This window comes from Daphnia pulex, chromosome 8 (assembly GCF_021134715.1).
Source record: "Daphnia pulex isolate KAP4 chromosome 8, ASM2113471v1".
NCBI lineage: Eukaryota > Metazoa > Arthropoda > Branchiopoda > Diplostraca > Daphniidae > Daphnia > Daphnia pulex.
This window is the reverse complement of record NC_060024.1, coordinates 300,300-320,633: the sequence shown is the minus strand read 5'-3', so window position 1 is coordinate 320,633 and position 20,334 is coordinate 300,300. Positions and strand designations below refer to the sequence as shown.

At 40.1% G+C, this 20,334-nt stretch overlaps 1 protein-coding gene across 1 annotated transcript; it reads left to right on the top strand.

Moving 5' to 3' along the window:
• Positions 1-12,795: 12,795 nt before the first annotated feature.
• LOC124201184 lies at positions 12,796-16,002 on the top strand. The gene is made up of 2 exons (XM_046597677.1): positions 12,796-15,326; positions 15,399-16,002. The coding sequence occupies exons 1-2, from the start codon at positions 13,341-13,343 to the stop codon at positions 15,951-15,953; spliced, it is 2,541 nt and encodes an 846-aa protein (XP_046453633.1). The 5' UTR covers positions 12,796-13,340; the 3' UTR covers positions 15,954-16,002.
• Positions 16,003-20,334: the final 4,332 nt, after the last annotated feature.

Here is a 20,334-nt window from a genome sequence, read left to right as displayed (position 1 = left end):
AACTTCAGAGTCGCAATTAACTGGAGTCGAATGTATTTCGGCTCAGGGAAAAAACGGGAACACAAAATCGGGTTTAGGCGACGGGAAGATAGTTGCCAGCTATACGTCCCCACGTTAAACACAGAGAAAAAACAGAATTTGGAAAGCGAAACTGAATCGTAAAGTGTGAAGCGTCGGCACACGTGCGCTCTACACCAGAAAAACTTTAAGGGAATAATCTTCTCGGTTTGGCTCCTCCCTTCTTGCCCGATTCCCTTACTCTCCTTACAGGCGTTGCCGGATTGATTTTCTTTGATTCGAGTGGGTCCGAAATATTGACAGCTTTGGGAATCTTAGACTTTCCAACACGCAGAGTTATCGAAGTGTCCGTACGAAAATTCGTTTACGACTAAAAAGATCATCAAGGGATTCAAGAAAACCGGCAATTTTCCATTTAACAGATTTGCCATTCCGGATATTCGCTATGCTCCTTCATCTGTGACTGAAAGACCAGGTAATTGTGGTTTTTTTGTTACGTAAAAAATACGTCAAAACTAATAAAATTCTATCGTCTGCTCGTCGTCTGCTCGCCTGCGCCCTTAGTGGCTGCGGCGATTTCGGCTCTCGACTTTTTGTCTTGTTTATACGTGGAAAAGTGCTTCTAGTTTCGTGTGCTTTACATTTCTGGCGAGGTTAATTCGTTGTGATCCTGTTTTAATCTATCTGGCTGTGCTTCTGCCCCCCATCTTGCTAAATATTTCGGTATTTCGCTGGTGTTGTTGTTCCATACCCACTGTACCTGTCACTTACCTAAAGTGCCTGAGGCATTGACTCGGAGAAGCCTCTTCTCTCTTCAACCGTCCACTTCTAGTCAGATAAAACTCGATGATGCTATACTTAATATCATCCGCAATCTTGGCATCTCGCGTGAACCGGGTATGGGCCTGGCCTCAAACGTCCGGGTAAGCGCGGTGTCAGAGCTGGCAAGGCGGCGAGGAGGGCAAGAGCGGCGAAGAAATTCGTGCCCTTTGCTCTCGTTAACGCAAGATCCCTACTCAAGAGGGTTGACGTCATCACTCATCATCTTATTACTTATGATCTGGATCTGCTTGCCGTCACTGAGACCTGGCTCAACGAGCGCCACGATGACCTGCTGAACATCTGCCCCACTGGGTTCAGCGCCGTTCACTCCGCCAGACTGGGTGGAAGGAGAGGAGGAGGAGTAGCTCTCATCTACCGTGAATCTTATCGGACCCATGTTGTCTCCTTTGGATACACTGCCACATCATTTGAGTACTTGATGGTGCTTCTCCAGTGCAATTCTACCTGCATCCGTCTCGTTATCGTCTATCGCCCCCCTTTTCAGTCTACAAAATGCAGAGACGGCCAATTCCTGTCGGATTTCTCCGGTTTTCTTCAATTGCTCTTGGTATCCAGCGGCAAGTTGCTAATTGTTGGCAATTTTAACATTCACGTCGACGTGGCGGGAAACTCCACTGCCTGTAAGTTTCTCACCCTTCTTGACTCTTTTGGCCTCTCCCAACACATCCGAGGTATCACTCATCTTGATGTCCACACTCTCGATCTCGTTATCTCGCGTCTCTCCGACAACGTCGTCTGTGAATGCATGGTATCTGCTTTAATAAAAGATCACTTTACCATTCATACGCTCATTCGTGCTCATCGGCCTGTGCGCCCACAGAAAAGAATTGCGTATCGTGAGCTAGACCGCATTGATGCCGACTGCTTCATGTCTGATTTACTCAGTCTCTCTCTTTTTACTGATCCATCTGATGACCTCAACATACTGCTTGAACAATACAACACCGACCTTTCGCTGCTACTCGACAAACATGCGCCTGAGCGTTCGAAGGTGATAACTGTCCGGCCGGCAAATCCTTGTCTACAGATGTCTTGGCTATCAGAAGAAAGTGCAGAGCTTCGGAGCGTCGATGGAGAAATCGGAAGAAAAAGGGTCTAGCACTCGAGATTGACAGGTAGATCGTCCGTAACCTGTTAAAAGAAAAACGCCATCTGCTCAAGAAAGAGAAGTCGTCGTTCCTCAACGAAAAGATCGCGGAGGCTGAGGGAAAAAAGTCACTTTTCAATATCGTCAACTCGTTTCTTCTTAAGAAGCCGGGTCTTAAGCTTCCTCGCCACGACTCCCTTCCTGATCTTGTCAGCCGTTTCAGTGATCACTTTCTGAAGAAGGTGACCGATATCAGGGCCAGCCTTGATGACGTTGCTTCTTGCTCCTCTGCCACTGCCACTGCTGATGCTGATGTGTCCAGCGACGTCCCCTCTTTCTCTTCGTTTGAACGTGTTTCGGTGTGTGAAATTGCTGCTCTCATTAAAGAATGTCCTTCCAAATCCTCCTTTCGTGATCCGATTCCCACCTCTCTTCTAAAGAAATTTGCGGATGTACTTGCTGTTCTTATTGCCTCTATTGTGAATCTGTCGCTCTCCTCCGGTATTTTGCCTGGTGAAATGAAACTTGCTTTTGTCTCTCCTCTCCTGAAGAAACCGAGCCTCTGTGTGGATGATCTTAATAACTATCGACCTGTATCTCTGCTCCCTTTTCTATCAAAACTTGTCGAGCGTGTGGTTGCCAAGCAACTATCAAGTCACTTATTTGCCGGTGACCTCTACTGAAATTTACAAACGCCTGACTCCGTCCACTGAACATTTGGAATCATCTTTCGTCGTGCCGATGACTCCGCTGATTCAGTCCTCTGAACAAATAGTTTCGGATTCTACATACGCAGAGATGACTCCACTGTCCCCGTCTACGGAGATGATGGATTCAGTTTCTCCCTCCGTTGAAATGATTCCACTACCTACGTTTAACGAACAGATTCTGTCAGATTCTACCAGTTTTGTATTACGTCATGTGTCTCCAAGGGAATTAAGACCACTGCCACAAGTTTCTCAGGAAACGCCAAGTGGTCCACGGCCAAAATCTAACAATCGGCTTGGAAGGACGAGGATCTTAACAGATACCCCCGAAAAATATCTGATCGAAGAAGACCACAAAAAAAAGGAGGAGAAAGAAAATAAACGAAAAGAAAGGGAAAACAAAAAGGAAGAAAAGGGAAAGAAAAAAACCAACCGCGAACTTATTCCTGAGAAGAAAAAGGTGGCTAAGAAAAGAAAGAAGAACGAAGAGAATGTGGATCCCGACTGTGATGGTGAGAAAGCATGTCAACCGCTTGTCCCTCAAACTACTAGAACAGGCCGTCTGATAAAGAAGAAAAAAATTACTGACTTGTAGGGTGTATCATTAATTCTTGTCCATTCATAATGTCCGTTTTGATGTCCGTTCTGTCGAAACATCCCGTTGCTCAGGTAGCTTGTCAGTTTTTTTTTTCACGTGCTCTCTCAAATTAATAATGAAACCAAGTCAAATAACAAAGATATCCTGCCAAAAATCAAAAATGTCTCAAATGTTGCGAATTCTGAATTCATATGTATGTTTCCCAATTTTAAAAAATAAACAAGAATTACTTGGCTGAATAGATGCAATGATGAATAAATAGATTTATTATTTCGTGAATCCTATACGTAATAAAATAGTATACTTCCTTTGTGTTGATTCACAGCTTTTTTATAAAAAATAATTTATAACCTAAAAATAATTTTCTTACACACAATTGTATTAAAGGATATAAACAGTTTTACACACTGATGTGTTTAAAAAAAATTTTACTCAAACAAATTTGGAGCAAGATCAATAATTCGGGTGAAAATTTTGCAATAATTTATCGTGTTTTTTTCTTCCTCCTATAACTCCCGTTCTACTGTCGGGAAATTAATTAAACTACACAGGATCTAGCATCATCACATCTAGAACAATTCGTGTGAAATCTAGAATTTTAAAGCAATTTTTACTATATTTTAAGACACTGTCCAACTTGGAACAGTGTCCAACATGGTTTCGGTCTCCCCTATTTCAAAAATAAGTTAAATACAAAAAACAAGAATTTTATTTAAAAATGGAAAATTTGTTGTAAAAGAAAGAGATTTAACCAAATGAAAGAAAAAATTGAATTTTTTGTTGGATTTGCTTATAATTGCACTGGATATCTAGAATATAGAGAACACTTTCATGGGAAGCTTCATCAATTATTTGAATTTACATTTATTTATCTTGAATTTAACATGCAGAAAAAATAGATCGACTTTTATGGTATGTGTGGTCAATATGACTACTGTTGAACAGCCCTCTTGGCTCGGTATACCCCAAGGAAGTGGTAGACGACAACTGACTTACCGGGCCCCATTTCTCCAAGTACGCCCTCCAGTGTTAAACAAGGACAATGCACTGTGACATCTAGGAGTAAAATATAAACACACGATGGGAAATATAGAAGCTGCGGGAAATGCAAGTTTCAAAAATCGGTGATCTTCAGGGTTGTTAATATCGGTAGCGGAATCGATACCTATAGTATCTACGCTAGCGATACTCAGTATCGAGACAGTATCGGCGGTACTTCTTGGTACGCAACAATGTTTTTTCGTCGGCGAGGGTGTTATGGCTGTAATTTTTCCCATACCGTGAAAAGTACCCTTTCCATCAATCGTTCTCAAGTTATGATCTGCTTTGTCAGCCACGTATTGAACAACGGAATTTGGCTGAATGTTCAATTCTGTGTTGGTAGTAATAGCTGCACATCTTTCGAACATTAGCACTTCATCATATGAAGCACAAAATCCATGTTGATGAAGAATATTGATGAGATTTTTAGAAGAATACAAGTGATGGAGTTGTACTGCAAGGCCGAGCTGAAGTCAAATTGAAATCAAAAATTAAAAATACATAAATGTTATATTTCGTTCAATCACATTTGGGAATATTAATATGATTACCTGTAAAGGACATGTAATTTTTCTAGGAAAGGCAAGCTGCATTAGTGACTGAGCTACTGAGGGAATTTTTTTATATTCGTCTGGGAAGTAAATAGCGTCGAACAGAATATTTGCAGTGAAACTGGAACAAAGCATAGAGCTTCTTCATATGAACTTAGTTTTCCAAAAATATCGTAATGGTCTTTGTTTGTTTCTATTTTTCCAATATCATTTAACAGTATTTGGATGCTGTTTTTAGTATTTCAATTTTTTTCTTCGAAGTTTGCTGGACATTGTTGAATATAAAGTGTTTCAACAATATGTCGTATGGAACTTGAAAAAGATATTAAGTCTTCCTCGCCTGCTCTTGTAGTAATTGTGATTCCATTTCCATAACGCTCCATTAGTTTTTGTTTCATATAAACCTTTGAATATGATTCTCCACAAAATGATGTCATGATTTTGCACATTTCACTAATTTTAAATAATTTGTTTTCGTTTTCTTCGTAAAACTTAAGTGTCTTATTAAACGCCGATAATAATTCTTCATTCACTGGATGTCCAACACTTTTTCTTTTGATTCCTTTTCCATGCTCAACACTGATTGAAGTATAAATAAGTGGTTTTTGTTTTTTTTTTTTACGGAAATTAAGACTGCAATTGATGTGGTATTTCCTTCCAGTTGCAAGACAGTCTACTATTCCTTCTATTTCACTCAATACTTCTGTAGCCCATTCGTCATTCATCTCATGGCAAATCTTTACTATACTTTCTTGAAAAGCCGTTTTTTCAATCCTACAAATGTTTTCTTTGTCTTTTTTTAGTCTAAGTTTGAATCCGCAAAAAATACAATGTTGATTTGAAGTTATCCTTGACCGATCACTATCACAATCTGTTGTTGTAGTTGCTAATTGTTGTTGCTTTTCAAATTGAGCGATTTTATGCTTACTTACGTAGTTTTTTCAGCAATCGGCATGAACAAAGAATTCACCACAATTATTTAATTTTAAATTTTCTCCTCTTGCTTCACCTGAACTTTTGAGAGAATCACATCCTTTCTTGGTCAACTTGGTCAAATTTTCTTCACAATCACTCAAATTGCATATGACACATTTAAAGATATCTGCTGCCATTTTTGAAGACGTTATTTTTCTATTTGTTTAAAGTAATTAGGTTTTACACTGTTTCACACGATGTTACACTGATTATACCGATTTTTACGCGATGTTTCTTAGAGCAGAATACGTTGACTTTTGAAGTTGGATATATGTAAACAAAACAGAACGCCACAGCGCTCACTGCGGGTGTGGCGTAAAATAGAAGGTGTAGTAAGAAAATTTTGGGAAAATCGGGTTTATATTTTATGAAATAACTTAAAAAGTAAAACTAGCTCCGGGAATCATATTTATTGGGGTGGTAAAGGATAAACCGCCGATTTAAATGAGACCTTAACGGATGAGGAGTCTAGTTCACTATCCGCAACGAGTTTTGTTTTCATGATTTTTCCATAAGAGCCGTGTAAAACACGGACGCGTTTTTAAGTGGAAAAAAAAGGAGGTGACCAGCTAAAAGTGGTTGTGAATTTTAAACTTTTAAAGTTATGTAAACAAACTTTATCCTGAATATAAATAAGGGAATAAATAACAAAGTTCATTTTTCAAAATTAATATTTTCTTTTATTTTAATACCTTTAATCGAATTACAAAAACACGTATATTTTCAAAATTAAAATAAGTGCACTAAATATTAATATTTTTCGGGAGCTTTTTATCAGGGCATACAAAAAAGGCATAAAAACAAAGCTCAAGAAAAAAACGACTGATGAAAATTTTTTGGGGGTTCAACATACACTTTGGGCTAGCCTGACCGGACTAAAAGGAGAAATCACGACAACACCGCGGGGTGGGATAGAAGGGGGAAATGGGCAAAAATTACAAAACTCATTTTCAATTTGAAATTCATTATATTAAATGAAACTCAAGAAATTTGAAAATGACAAATGTCATAGAACTAACAAAGCTCTTTATTTTGCACTTTTTGGCGTCTTGATAGGGTTATTTTTTCCCTATTTAGAGAGCGGCAAAGTAGCCACTTTTTTACGCTTCTACAGCGTGTGTCCAAACTTCTACATCCGTTTGTAGTTGCCCTCCCCTTAGATATAAAAATCTGAAAAACAATCAGGAAGTAGCCAATCATTATGGCTACTTAAAAAAAATTTCAATACCCTCCGTGAAAAACCTGATTTTTGGGAACGCGGCGAAAATTGGCTTTTTACATAAGCTTCTCTCGCGCGTTTCCAAACTTCTGGTAGGTACTGTACGTGCAAATCCATACTTGTGTTAAACCTATTGCGACCTTTTGATTGATCCTTCCCCCTTTTTTGGGCCCGTGGGTGAACAGGTGCGGCGTGTGAGCGCTCACCCGCGGGACTGACACTGGGAGCTTGGCTTATTTAATTAATTAAGCAACCTTCAAGCCTCAGTACTGTTGGTGACAATTCATCTGGTTGGAGTAAAGACGACGAAGACCGCCCAGCAAAGCCATCGTTTCTGTACTCCTTATTGCTGCCCATCGCCCTATTCTGCTAGGTTTTTATATGTACACTCTGGTATGCGGTCCCACGAACCCTAGTTCAGGCCCACACATATATAGCTTCATTCCCCCGAAGCAAAAACCATTACGCAGGATTGAAGGCGTAACCGGGAACGGAAACGAAGGCGTGACCGGGAACGGAAACGAAGGCGTTACCGGGAACGGAAACGAAGGCGTGACCGGGAGCATAAACGAAGGCGTGACCGTGAGCGGGAACGAAGGCGCGACCGAGAGCGGGAAGGAAGGCGCGACCGAGAGCGGGAACGAAGGCGCGACCGAGAGCGGGAACGAAGGCGCGACCGAGAGCGGGAACGAAGGCGCGACCGGGAGCGGGAACGAAGGCGCGGTGTCAAGCGAAAACGCGAACGTAGAGTAGATTTCGAACGAGAGTAAGACCTAATACTAACGAAGACCACGAGACTCATGATCCTCCTCCATACCAATAACACTGAAAGATAACGGCAAATAAGCGACCGACACAGCACGCGAATCCAAGGAAGAGAACCGAGGCCGTGAAGAAAATAAAGCGCGCTCACGCAAAACTGATTCACTGTAACATACATATGACGATCTCACAAGACCGGAGCGAATGTGTGTTTGACTGATCTTTCATTTTGTTTTATGGCCTTGTTTCCTTACACTTTAAACCGTTTAAAATAAAAACGGGGCGAGATGTCTCTGGAGGGGGACAAAATCTTCCATTCTGAAAAATTAGATTTTTTTTTAAAGGTCCGGTTTGCCCAAAAACTGATGTAAAAAAAAACACTACAATTTCTGGGGGGTCCCTTAGTTTTTATTGAATAATTTAAAAACTATGCTAGCTAGAACATTGCGGATTTCACCATTGGGTTTTCCGTAAAATTCTGCACCAAATGGAAAATACGGGGACTGGCTGCGATGCCTTCGTCACCCTTTTCCAAACATTGTAAACCCCCAAAACCCCCAGTTTTGGCCTGATTGAGTGGTGGACTCAGTGTTAAATGTCATTCTGTTGGGCGTCCTCAAGTCAACCGTATTATTGATTCAAATTGATTCATAATCTATTGATTCAAATGAATTACTTTAGTTTGTGTCAAATTAATTATTTTTTTATCATTATTTTTTGTTTAACAAAAGAACCGTACGGTTACTTTTTGATAAATATAACAATTACGTATGATTTACGAACGGAAATACGGACGTTTTCTACTCTTTGTTGTCCCTGACTAAATTTTTTATTTTGAAACTAAAGTTAAACATCGTCGTAATGCATTTCTGCTATGCATGAGCTAAAAAATATATGCAGCGGTTATAACCATCTCTGGTTATAACCTACCACACTCATCGTTTTTACTAAATGATTAAGGAAGATTTACTTAACAATGATTAGTGCCATAATTATATATTTTAAAATGTAATATTACGATGTAAAAAATAATAATAATAATAATGAAGGTGAGGTGTAAATTTACGGGATGTTCGAGGCGGGATTGGGTTGGCCATCCCCCCCCCTCAACTGGATCCGAGTTTACTAGCCTATATAGTTCAAAAACCCGCCCCGAAAAAATTGGGTTTCTTTACGAACCGCAGGTTGCCTCGATCAAAATTGATCGAGCACGAGCCCAAAATTTTCTTCAAATTAAATAAATTTCTCGAGAAAAACCGAAAAAAGAGTAGAAAGTTTAAGAAGAAGAAAAGGTTAGAAAGATTGAAAAATTTTGATAATTTTGAAATCTTGAAAATGTTACGACATTTATTTGAATAGTAGAATTTTAGAAATTTTAGTGAGAAAAAAATTCTCGGTTGCACCACGAAAAAGGCTGGGCAACTCCTTGGACACTGAGCTGCGTTCATGGCTGAGACGGATTCCGCTGCAGAGCTTCCGGAATCGGTTGGCAATCTAACCTAACCTAACGTGATTTTTCATAAGTCATAACAGGGCGATGTCGACTGAACTCAATCGACGCACTGATTTTCCAGGGTAAAGCACCATATCTCTATTATTATCTCTTTCCCTCATATTCATACGTATCGATACGTATATCTCTCCTTTCCAGATGGGGTGGCGAAAAATGGCGTGGTTGGTTTGGTAGTTGACCCGAGTTGACAGCACCAATCGCCACGAAAGCTGCGCGAGCAGAGTAGCCAATGATCGTGAACAATGACTTGGTTCGTTCCGTTATCCAAAAGAAGAATATAGGCCTACCTAACGACATCAACAGTTTTTAACTAATATCTGCATTTCCTATTAGCCTAGGTAGGAAACTATAAGAAATAGAAAAGAGAAAACTCAAAACATCGAATTAACGTAGACATTCAATAAAAATACACAATGTTTCTAGCGTAAAAAACAAAACCGAATAAAACAAAAACAACAAGTTTAACAAAGAAATATTTGTATTAATCAAATCAGGTTTTTAGCAGATTCTGCGGTAGTTATAGTTTGTATGTCTCACTGGCGTTCATCAAGGAGCGTACCCATGAGGGGACTAAATCTACGGAGCAGAAGTTATAAAAAGATCGAAAACAAGATCTCATCCAAAGAAATGAAGTCGGTGGACGGTAATCCTCGCGTCGTAAGAGGGTCCGGGCTTTGAGACATGCACGCATTATCTGCTTGTGACGCATCTCGTTGTATTGTGCGCATATCATGGACGGGATCTATGCCAATTTAATTTGCCCAAAAATGTATAATAAACGTAACAGCAGAGCTAAAATGAAAATGTCGTAAGTATAATCGATAGGCGGTGTTCGACGGGCACAAGCTATCATTCGTCCCAGTCCGGCTGCTTGCTGAAGACTATCCAACTGTTCGAGGAGGATTTGTCCAATGTAGTGCATGCCTTTAGCTTCTGATAAAGGCTGCCGAACTATGTCGAAGATATTTCCTTGGTAACGGTTGAATAAGTTGATTGAACCGAAACATGCTATCAACCAGGTTAGTGTAGAAGATATCCAGAAATAAGATAGAGAGAATAATCAGCAAATCAACGACAAAGATGAGCGCTTTGATCCCTTTAACAATTTCTTCTGGAGATGCAATCCAGGCCGGCACCATCTGAATTTTATCTGTCTCGATGCCAAGTTGTAACGGTAGGAACCAAACTTCGTTCAATGGAGTTTCTTCGTTGACTTTATTGTGCTCCTTTTCTTGCTCTTCTTCGGGTATGTATACACATTATCAAATTCAAGTGGACCACGATTGTAGCAAAGGATGTAACCAAATGGCCAGATTATCAAAATGATTAGGCCCATGTACTTGAGAACGTATGTCGTAATAAAGTCGTAAACTAACTCAATAAAATTTGAGCTGGTGTTTATGGCTGCCTTAAACGGTGCCCATGCGTTGACAAGTTCATCCTTAACGTAGTTTGTCGATTTCATCTCAAAAAGGATACCAACGGGCATTCGAATTGCATTAGAAATCCAGTTGGCGATACGCCCTTTTATTCCCAACAATGATTCGGTAATCCTGTCCTCAGAAAATATCCCGCATGGGGCATTGCTCATCGTTCTCAATGACTCGCAATTGGAGTTGCCCTCAGCTATGCAATTGGGATAGGCTCCTTTTAAGATGTCTGTCGATGTCTGTGCAGGTTGAGCCCTTTTTCTCGAATCTCGAGCCAGCGAAATCCATTTTCTATACTATCACAAACTCGTCTTGGGCTTTTCTGGCTCGGTCGAAGCTATCGGCCACTTCTTTTATTCCACGGTTCATGTCGTAGACATTGGATTCGCCGAACATGGATCGTCGAATCAGCTGCATGCTGTAAACGGTTTCTTCTTTTAAGCATTCTGCCACTTCCAATGGGACGGTCGTTACCTTCTGAATGTGACTCAATACACGCGTTGTATCGATGAACAGCACAGCAGTGCAGTCATTTGCAGGTTAAATACAGTACATGTCCTCCCGTCATGGTGGTAATCAACGAGACGTAAAGACGCATTGGAACGGGAAGGAATGGCCAAATCACTCCGGCTACTCCTGCTGCACCGGCGCCAACTGCCATATAGCACAGGCCGATCGTTCCATTATTTTATCATCATCATTTCATGTAAGTTGGACGTTTGGTCGGCTCGACTGACGAACACAAATGCGCCCACGGTAACGCCGAAGAATGTGCAAACTAGTATTGCATAATTAAGCATATTGACTTTTGTAAAGCAAAACATGTTGAAACACTGTAATTCTTTTATGGAGAAATTACGATTGATGAACCTGCCTAATATAGCTTTTACTTATACCGACTTATACCTTTCTACTTCACAAACACTATCCGCAAGCGATAAACTGCAACTTCAAAACTTTGATTCATGCTTGATTTACATTTTGTTTTCAATAATTTTTTTTTTTTTTAATAAATATAAATTACACACATTGTTCAGGTAATTTAAGAAAAGTATGCAACATAGTAATTTGTCAATCATTGTAGACATTCAGCAAAAAAAAATTTTAGCCTCTTTTTCGCCGGCTTTCGTCCAGTCACCACTCACCAGCAAATCAGCAAACAGCAACAGACAACTAGGGCTGTGGCCCGGGCGATGAAAACCCGGGCCACCGCCCGGGCTGAACGAAAAAAAACCCAACCCGACTCGACCCACCGAGGCATTTTTTTTAACGGGGCGGGCGACGGGTTGAACCCCCGGGTCCGCGGGCCAACCCGAGCGGTGGCGCCATGTAGTACTCACATAGAGAAGCTCGTTATTCTCTATGCCTGCGGCCTCAAAATATTGCCGCCAAATGCTCTACGATAATTTCGTAGCATGAAAAGTAGGATAAGTGGTAGAAAAGGGCGTTCAGGGGTGTTCAGAAGACAGAATTGACGTGTCACTGTTGGAAGAAGAAGATAATTAAGAAATTTAGGGAATTTTTTTAAGTTTGTAAAAAAAAATGTGTGTTTGACCCGATTTTTTACCCGGGCTGTTACCTGACCGGTAAAATTTTTTTGACCCATGGGTTGGCCCGGGCCAAACCCGGTCACTCAGTTGGCCCAACCCGCTACGACCCGCGGAAGAAGAAAAACCCGTCTAAAAAAAACCATTAAAAAAAAACCGCTAAAAACGTCCCGGGCCACAGCCCTACAGACCATGGGTATGGCCTATTTCTATAAATCTTTCATCGCTGTTTTCACCGGCCTGAAAATGGGAAAAGGGGGGGTTCTTAACGTATTTTATAGTTCATGTGTAGAGAAGACATAAAAATATGAAATAAATTACACAATATGGGTAATATCTAAGATAAATTTACAACTCAAAACAAAATTTATTTGTAACTTGGTTTAATTTAAAAATTACGGTGTGTAAAGACTCACCGTCAGTAGGGAGACGAGAGGAACATGCAATTCCAATCAGAATAGTTGATCGACGCGCCACCATACGGCATAGGACGTGCATGTCGTCAAGGGGTTTATAGGCGATCGTGGTCTTTACCCTCTTAGTCTGTGTCCAGATGTATCGATTGTTGAGGATCTCTATCCCTTTCCCCAAATATTTATGGTTGCAGAAAGCTGGGAATTTCAGACCTGGCAATGCTGAAAAGTCCCTGATATTATTTTAACGATGCATTTCCCATACGGAAAAAATGTAAAAAAATTATTAATTTTTCCAGTGCGAATAAGGCGTTAAATTTTCCCATAGTCAGTCAAAGCGAATAATGAGGATTAACTTAAGTATTACAATGCCACCCATGAATTAACTCTCATAATGTCTCATCCATAAAGTCTTGTTATGGTTTTTCTCCATTTTTTTACGCATTTTTGGTTCCATTAACGGAACGCGCCATCTCGTAGACACCCATGACAACAAATTTGATAAAAAACTTCGGGATTATACTGTTCCGTAACTGAATGAAAAGATATCGATAGTGAATATGTAATCCTATTGGCAATTACAAGAAAACTAATAGGTCCCGTTTATTCGACTGTGCATTTACAGGTTGAATAAAAATGAACAAAGATAAGAAGAAGAAAAAAAACACAAATTGTAAGAAATTGGAGGCTAAATCACTTTCAATTTCTAAAGCCGTGGAATCATCTCCGTTGAATATATTGCGAATAAAAGAAGAAAAGGAACGAAAACATGAGAGAGAAGAGTCGTTTATCAATAGTGATACAGAAACGATCTATTCTCAATATGATCAAGAGGAGCCGGTTGCAGTGGAGGAGCAGATTGCCGAAGAACATGAACAAACTGCTTGGACCTGCGATGCGGAAGAAGAGCCCATTGTCACAAAACGCTCACACTTCACAGTGGAACGTATAAATTTACCTCCGGTTTGGCCGACGAAAAGAAGAAAGACGATGGATGATAGTCTACCAAGTTGCTCCACATCACCGAAACAGATTCACTCTTCAGCCAAAGAAGGGTCTACTTCTGAAACCGTCGATCACGAAGTCGAAGCACCACGGTACTTTTCAGGAAAAAAGATCGGTCTCAGGTATGCGACTTTGAAATGTCGTGGACCACGGGTGCTTACAGCACACCCGTCTATGTTGGCCAAACGAATGAACTCTGAACCTTTGAAACTAAACACGCGGAATAGGGCTGATGCCAAAAAGATCGCTCATCAGAAAGCCATTAATCGTAATTGGAAGGAAGTCAGACATTGGAGCGTTTGGAGACAGTCTAGAGTTGATGATGATGTACCGGAGTTGATGTACCAAGAGAAAGCGATCAAGTTTGCTCCAGTTGCACCTGAAGGCACAGTGTTATCTGAATTCAATCCAACATTTGCTCCCATCAACGTTTTCATGCAAATGCTCGGTGGATGTAGTACTTTGGACTTTTTGCTAGAAGCAACCAATAGCTATATCCGCAGCTCCTGGAGATACGACTTAAAAGGCAGGCCGCCGTCTCGAAAAATTGGAGGCAAGCCTGAAGGCAAGAAAAAGCCCGAAATGCCAATAGATGGCTTAGTCACCAGACACGAACTTTGTGCGTTCCTCGGCATACAGTTCCTGATCGGTTATCATCGTCTACCGGAGCTGTCAATGTTTTGGGAACGTCAACCTGACTCCGGTTTTGGTCTAGGAATTGTTCAACAAGCGATGACGCGTGAGCGGTTTAAATTCATTTCCAAACATATAGCTTGTGCAAATACGGGTGAGTTACACGATGAGGAACAGTTGACGGTACGGCGTGATTCTATTCAAAAGATCCAACCGTTGGTCGACATACTCAATGTTCGTTTCAATGAGTGTCGCAAGCCTCCCAGGTGGCAAAGCATCGACGAGAGCATGGTAAAGTACAAAGGCCACTCGATGCTTAGGCAGACATTGAAAGGCAAGACGATTAAGAGAGGATTCAAAATTTGGAGTCGTTGCTGCACTCAAGGGTACACTTATATGCTCGGGATCTATCGCGGGTCTCAGTTGGGTGCAACGCAAACAAATCGAAACAACGAGGCGGTGGAGAGAGTTGTTCTCGATCTCTGTCGGACCCTTACAGAGCAGGGACATGTAGTTACCCTCGATCAGTTTTTTACAAGCATAAGCCTTTTGGACAAGCTCAACAGGAAGGGGATTAATGCTGTTGGGACTATTCTTCCAAGTCGTTTGAACCAACCGATCATGAAGAAGAAAGAGTCGAACCTGAAGCCGGGCGAATTTGTAGCCAAGTTCGGTGGTGAGCCGGGAACATGCCAAAAAGGTCTCTTTATCTGGAGAGACATTAAGTCGTTTCGTCTAGTTTCCAACTTTCACGGCTCAGAGATTGTTGAGGTCAAAACGAAGCAGAGCGACGGTTCATTCCGAATGAAAACTTGTCCCAAAGCAATCGCCGAGTATATCGATAATATGGGCGGAGTAGACACGGCGAACCAACTGCGTTCCCTCTACGAGAGAGACCGAAAATCAAAGAAATGGTGGCACCGGCTCTTCTACTCTCTCATGGAAACGTGCCTAGTCAATAGTTGGATATGCTTCTGTGACCTGGTGAGTTTGAAATTGTCAAAATTATAGTTTTCTTTGCTTACACAACAACTGATTTTTTCTTGTCTTTTATAGACCAAAGAGGATGAAGTAACACAGGAAAAATTTCTGAAAAATGAGTCGTGTATGGATCTTCTCCAGTTCAAGCGCCGCGTTACGCTTGGGCTTTTGACCTACGGCCTTAACTCCGAAACATTCCAAGCTGGTCAAAAAGGTCGTTCGATGCCCATCCTTCATCCCATGCCAACTCCAGGGCCTAAGCGCCGCAAAAGCAGACTGAGTGTTCGAGATGAACTACGTTTCAGTGCTGTCGGACTTCATCTACCAATTTTCGACGAAAAGAGAGGAAGATGTGAGTGGTGCCAGGCAACAACTGAGTGCAAAAGGGAGTCCCGACCTTTTTCTCGCTGCACTCAATGCAAAGTGTTTCTCTGCCTATCAAAGAAAAGGAATTGTTTCGTCGAGTATCATGGTGGAAGTTTATTACAAGATGACAAGGATCCTTTGCAAGCGGAGGAAGCTGTCTATTCTTCCGGAGATTTTAATCACGAAGCGGTTGAAAAAAATCGTTTGGCAATTTTTACTTTATCCGATGAATCTGACTTTGAATTAGATGATCGTACGAGATGATTGTTAATTTAAGGACGATAAGTAACCACAATAAACTTTTTCAATTGTTTTAATTGTTCTTTACTTCTGTCACCTATCAATGAATTGTCCTTAGCAAGAGAAAAATAGTGAATGGTGTTTGGCGTACTAAAAATTATGAATCGTTACTCAGATAGGAATTCCTGTCTCAGCAGTGTAAAAAACGTGCCAATGGAGAAGATTGTAGGTCGTATCAACATGACGTTCAGTCGAGTAAAAAAAGATGTGCAGTACCCACCTTAAATATAAGCAACAAGAAGATATCATTCGCCGGGTATACAAAAAAAAAACTGAAAAGAGTCGTTTTTGCGGGTTTCCGTTCTGTACCCTGCCTCTAACTAAACTTACTTAACGAGTTTTTTACGTTTAAAGTTTCGACTCCGTGGCCCGCCTCTAAAACGCAGAAGGTGGCATATTCATCACTTGATTCTTGGTGCATTAGCGCTGGCGCTGGACAAGTAAAAAATTTAAGACAAATAAATATGTAGGCCCACAAGCTAATTGATGTAATATAGTTTTAAATTAACTTACGACTCATTTGGGCTGTTTTGTGCCATACGTACAAAACAGTAGATCCAAAACGGGCACCTGGCAATCGTCGACAATAAGTAACAATTACATTGTTAAAGTAAGTCCGCCATCGTAACTTTGACCAAGAGGTTTGCCTAAGCTATCCCGGCGATGGCAACAGGCACAGCTAAAATGAACTGATGAAACCCCTTTCCAATTTCGTACTGTAAGTTGTAAAGTCGAAGACCAAGGTTTTATTGTAATAGATCATTCACCTGCTGAAAACCAAAACTTTTTAAACCACCCCCTTTAAAAAGAAATGAAAAAGTAACAAGGAAGGATAAATAAAAACACAAAATAATTAAATTTTATTTACACATCCAAAGACAGATAAATATAGACTAAATAATAACTCATTGAAATTATTCTACAGAGGTTTATAACGAAAATATATTTTATGCATTCAACATTGGATAACATTCTCTTGTCTGCCAAAGGGATATTAGGACAAAAATTCCAGGATCAGAAGCGGCATATATTACATTATATGAGAAGCGAGACACCGTCGCATCACACTCACAACAGCAGAGCATGAAGCGATTGAAAATCCGATCTAGTTGCTTGGTAAGAATGATTCGAATGATTCAAAATTGCTCGTGTTTCCTGGAAAAAAAACTTGGTTGTTCGTGGGAGTAGCAGAAGGTATAACTTGCTTTTGAATTAATATGTCACAAGACAACACCAATAACAGTATCTTACTTTTCCGGCTATAAAAACCACGCGTCAAGGAACAATGGCTCTGATTGCGAAATAACATTGTAAACGAGACAAAATAACCAAATATTGTTTTGTTTGTAGCAGTACACAACAAGTAATTTGAACGGAAGAAAAGAAAAATATTAGTCGTTTTTAAAAGATTTTATTGTAGCGAGTGGCTGTCAAAGTATTAAATCTGAATTTATACACCACACTTTGATTTTGCTGGGAGCAGCGGTAAAATGTGAGTTTTACAAGATATTACCTAGTTTTAGTTTAACTTTAATTAATTCTTAAATGTACACCAAAAGAGTACACAGAAGTACATTTGTATTGAAATGAGATTGAGATTTATTTTCTTGTCGAAATTTAAAAGTCAACTGAGTACAATGTTTCCCCATGATCAATCATCATTTGCGTTAGATTTACTACAGAATGGAAATAAAGGGGATGCAAATACAGATCATGGCGGAATCTTTGTTGTAAGCAGTCAAATTGCTTTAATCGTCAGTTCAATGTTTCGTGCCTTGCTAAAACCTGTTTTTTCTTCCCATCATTGTTTCCGTTAGGGAAATCAAAAAAGTTTGGGTCTTTGTAACCGCGATCGGCAATGGCTTTCTCTCCTTCCCTAAGACCGAAAATAAAGACATCTCGGGCTAGCCTAAGATCTGACCATTCGCCACAGGGAAGGCCGCCGTAAGCCCAAACAATGTCTCCGGTTCGGATACAAATGGCTAGTTCGTATCTAAGACCGGACCATGAAATTTATGGGAGTACCATTTGGGGTTGAATGGCGATGGCTCCATGATTCTGAAATCTACTCCATCAATAGAGACCAGAATGTTTGAGCCTCTAAGGCTCTATGGAACCGATTCTTCCATTCAATCTATAAATGAAAACAAATTAGCATTATCTATAAACCGCCCAAAGAAATTCATGTTGTCTCCTACCACTGGCATTTTTGTGAGAAGGCGATTGAAAATATGGCACCACTTCCGAAATGTTTTTTCCGACACTCCAACTAGAGCAGAACTTATGTGTTCAGTAGCATAATGCTTTAAATGTAATAATGTCAAATAAAGATGCTCTGGGCGCGATATAATGGGACGGGCATGAGACAAATTGTCATAAGCAGCAGCACACGCACTCGGGAAAGTCCTAAAAAAGGATCTGAATTTCCGATAACCTAAAGCAATACTACCGTCAACGTCATGTTTAGTAATATTATGGCCAAGCCGCCAGAAAGTTTCAGCTGATGCCATCGTTTTTTAAAGAATGCAAAAGTTAAAAAAAAGACCGAAAACCCAGTAAATCACTTAGTCCAATAGATTTTCGGCTGCTTGACAGGGTTGAACTATTTGTGCAATTAGAGAATTTTTAAAATATTTAAAAACAGGTGTCAAGAAATTCTTTTAGGAATGATTAAATTGCCTTGACGAGTTTTGCCTTAAATTAAGCGTTTATTTGGAATAACTTTGAAAAAGGAAGTTATGCGGAACATTTGAAAAGTTTAAAAGATTTAAAAAGTTTAGATTTTCGGGATCTTAAAGATGCTAATTTGTCTTCAATACTGTTAAATGAGCAGAAATTGATCTTAAAGCTGTTCTAGACATGAATCTGCGGCTATGTGCCGTGAAAAAAATACCGAAGTGGACACACAATCCTCCGTGTAAAGCCCACACTATTCTTAGTCAAATGTTCGAAAACGGAAAAATTGATTCAGCAACCACTGCAAAAGCCGCTTTCTCGTTTCACCCAGAATTTCCAAGTTTAACAAGCCGGTCTTTTACAACAACTTCAAGCAGCTTAAGCAATTGCATGGCTTCGAATGTATGTACATTCTATAATTCTCTATTCGTTTAGCAAGTATTATATTTTCGGATATTTTTTATAGTAAAAAATTCCGAAAAAAACTCATCGTCTGCTCTGAGTTGTTTGGAGGACTCGGCCAACTCTAGTAGTACCAGCTCTCTTGTCGTTTCTCGCAAACGCCTCCGTGACGATCAAGAGTCTGACTTAAACCAGGAAATAGAAGACTTGGATAGCAGGTTAATTCACCAGAACCAGTCGGTCCTGATGGCAGTTTATAAGGATCAGTCATTAGCCGAGATAGTCTCTATCTGTGTCACGCTTCCTAGTGGTGTCACTGATATCCGCTTCACTCTTGATGGCACTGTGCCCGCAACGACGTTTGCTACCATTACGTACACCTGGCCTCAAGTCATGTTCGACATTGAAGGTTTATTTGCATCTGCTATTTCAAAAAAAAAAACGATGACAGTCGAACATCCCAAGATCATAGCCCTAAATTGGAACTAGAGAACAATAGACAACACATAGATAGAAAACCTCAGGGCTCTATAGAAATCTCTCTACCTATTCCTGTCAAAACTGATCCGAACAGTGTAAACTATAATTTGGCTAAAGGAACAGATGGCGTAATAGTATTAATGGCTGATTTGTGTGCATTCCACAGATCATATACAGCAATCAAACCTGAATTTAAATGTGATTTTGCAGATTTCTAGACTTCTAGTCGTTTTTGTTTATGTTTTTGTTTAAAAAAAATTAAATTTACAGTCACAAACCCTAATATTCCTACCTATTCGAATTTCTCTCATTTTACCGCAGCTCCCTGTATTCACGACTTGCAGCAGGACTAGTGATAAAAATGATTGATTGTTCGAGCCTCAGTCATGGTCTTTTTTTCAGATCAACCAAAAATTTCCGTGTTTCAGCCAGCTCCGTTACGTTCCTCTCAGAGGTGAGAACTCGTTCGGTCTCCGGTTGCTGCCATTTTAACTTGGCCATTTCAATGGCATTAAGAGAATTTGAAAAGCTGAAATCTTTCACGATATGGTAGGTGTTGACAGTGGCTTCTGCTTCTTGCCGATAAAATCTTCTCCTAAAAAAAACAGACACCTTACATATGGGTTGTCGGAGCTATCTCTCCATTGCTCCTGTACCAAGTATTAAAAATGAGAAATATATGAAAACAATGGTAAACATAAGAATTAAATTATAATAAAACAATTAAAGTAATACAAAAGGAATAAATTACGTTGTGGTAGCTAAGGCAAATTCTGTGTGTACACGG